This window comes from Pistacia vera, unplaced genomic scaffold (genome assembly GCF_008641045.1).
Source record: "Pistacia vera cultivar Batoury unplaced genomic scaffold, PisVer_v2 Contig276, whole genome shotgun sequence".
In the NCBI taxonomy this organism is placed as follows: Eukaryota; Viridiplantae; Streptophyta; class Magnoliopsida; order Sapindales; family Anacardiaceae; genus Pistacia; species Pistacia vera.
The window spans coordinates 1,019,341-1,021,273 of record NW_022196086.1 but is presented as its reverse complement, the minus strand read 5'-3'; the positions used below and the strand labels follow the sequence as shown (position 1 = coordinate 1,021,273).

The following is a 1,933-nucleotide window of genomic DNA, read 5'->3' as shown; positions in this document are numbered from 1 at the left end:
TATAACAATTTAAGTTATACATATACACACATGTTACTATACCTTCCTTCACGCAGAATATAGGGATTATATTTATACATAACACAAAAGTCAAACATGAAGAGCAGATATGCAATATACTACTACAATTTGCACGCTTCCTATTGGTAGACCAGCAAGTCAATAACTACTGGCTAAACTGCTTCCTACTATAAATTTGACACCTGTCATTTTGTTTTAACCAGACAGTTTGTTGAATTATCTGGTATAGTCATCCAAAATCAATGGAGATGGAGAGAGTGCAAGCTTTGGCCTATGCTGGGCTCAACGAGCTTCCGGCTCAGTTCATCAGGCCAATCAATGAACGTCCCGAGAACAGTAAGCCCATCTCTGGGGTGACTGTACCTGTGATATCCCTATCACAGCCACGCCATGTCATTATAGAGGAGGTCTACAAGGCATGCAGGGAGTGGGGTTTCTTCCTTGTCACCGATCATGGGATATCGTCAGCTTTGATTCAACAGCTACAAGAGGTGGGCCAGCAATTCTTCGGGCTCCCCCAAAAGGAGAAAGAAGCCTATGCAAATGACCCAGCAACTGGTAAGTTTGAAGGGTATGGTACAAAGATGACCAAGAATTTAGATGAGAAGGTTGAATGGGTGGATTATTTTTTCCATGTTATGTCACCGAAAGCTAAGACCAACTATGATATATGGCCCAAACATCCACATACCTACAGGTAACGTCAAGTTTTATATGTTCAAAATAATATTATATATAAATTCGTTTTCATATATCATAAATTCAAGATACATTGAATATTTTTCTTTTCTTTATTTTTTTAATTCAAATTTTAGTATGATAGAAGTTTAATGTAATAATTTGTCCAAAATAAAATGTAGGTTTGATAATAATGATCATACTTGTGACGCAGGGAAGTGACAGAAGAGTACAACAAGGAAATGTTAAGGGTGACAAATGAACTCCTGGAGCTTCTTTCAGAGGGGTTAGGCGTGGAAGGGAATGTTTTGAAATCCCATTTGGGTGGAGAAGACATAGAACTAGAAATGAAGATAAACATGTATCCACCTTGTCCACAGCCTCAACTGGCCCTGGGAGTTGAGCCTCACACTGACATGTCTGCACTCACCATACTCGTCCCCAATGATGTTCCAGGCCTTCATGTATGGAAAGATGGGAATTGGGTTGCTGTCAATTACTTGCCGAATGCACTCTTTGTCCATGTTGGTGATCAAATTGAGGTAAATGTATTCTCTCATTCATTAGACTTAAAAAATATAATGTTTATATTAAAATAGATCTCATAATTTATGTGATGTTTCAGGTGTTGAGCAATGGGAAATACAAGAGTGTTCTTCACAGGAGTATTGTAAACAAGGAGCGTATGCGGATGTCATGGGCAGTGTTTGCTGTTCCTCCACATGAAGCATTGATTGGACCACTTCAAGAGCTCGTGGATGACGATCAAAACCCACCCAAATACTCAACCAAAACCTTCGCTGAATATCGATACCGCAAGTTTAACAAGCTCCCTCAGTAATACCACTTCCATGTCTTGATGCGATCGTACTATCTGTCGTTTATCATTTCTATATTTGTGGCATTCACAGTCACAAAAACTTTCTCATCAATCTTTACTGCATTAAAGTCCGAAGATACGTGGCATATGTTATTGGCGTCCCAAAACGGTGTGGTTCCTTTCCGCCGATAGGAGGGAGGAGGAATTGATTGTTACTATTACCAATTGCTGTGCTGTTTCAATAACTACTAGCTGTAGCCGAGTCAAACTCACGTGCTATTATTTTTTATTTATACTTTAAAAATAAATTTGATAATTTTATTATTAAAGGAGCTGTGAGTTTTAGTAGTTAATATTTTATTTCTTATTTCATTTTATAATTATACAGTTATATGTTTACAAGTATTTAATAAA

At 37.7% G+C, this 1,933-nt stretch overlaps 1 protein-coding gene across 1 annotated transcript; it reads left to right on the top strand.

Moving 5' to 3' along the window:
• The first annotated feature begins 263 nt into the window (after positions 1-263).
• LOC116133801 (flavonol synthase/flavanone 3-hydroxylase-like) lies at positions 264-1,540 on the top strand. The gene is made up of 3 exons (XM_031419483.1): positions 264-718; positions 914-1,241; positions 1,325-1,540. Exons 1-3 carry the CDS (start codon positions 264-266, stop codon positions 1,538-1,540), a joined length of 999 nt encoding a protein of 332 aa, XP_031275343.1.
• Positions 1,541-1,933: the final 393 nt, after the last annotated feature.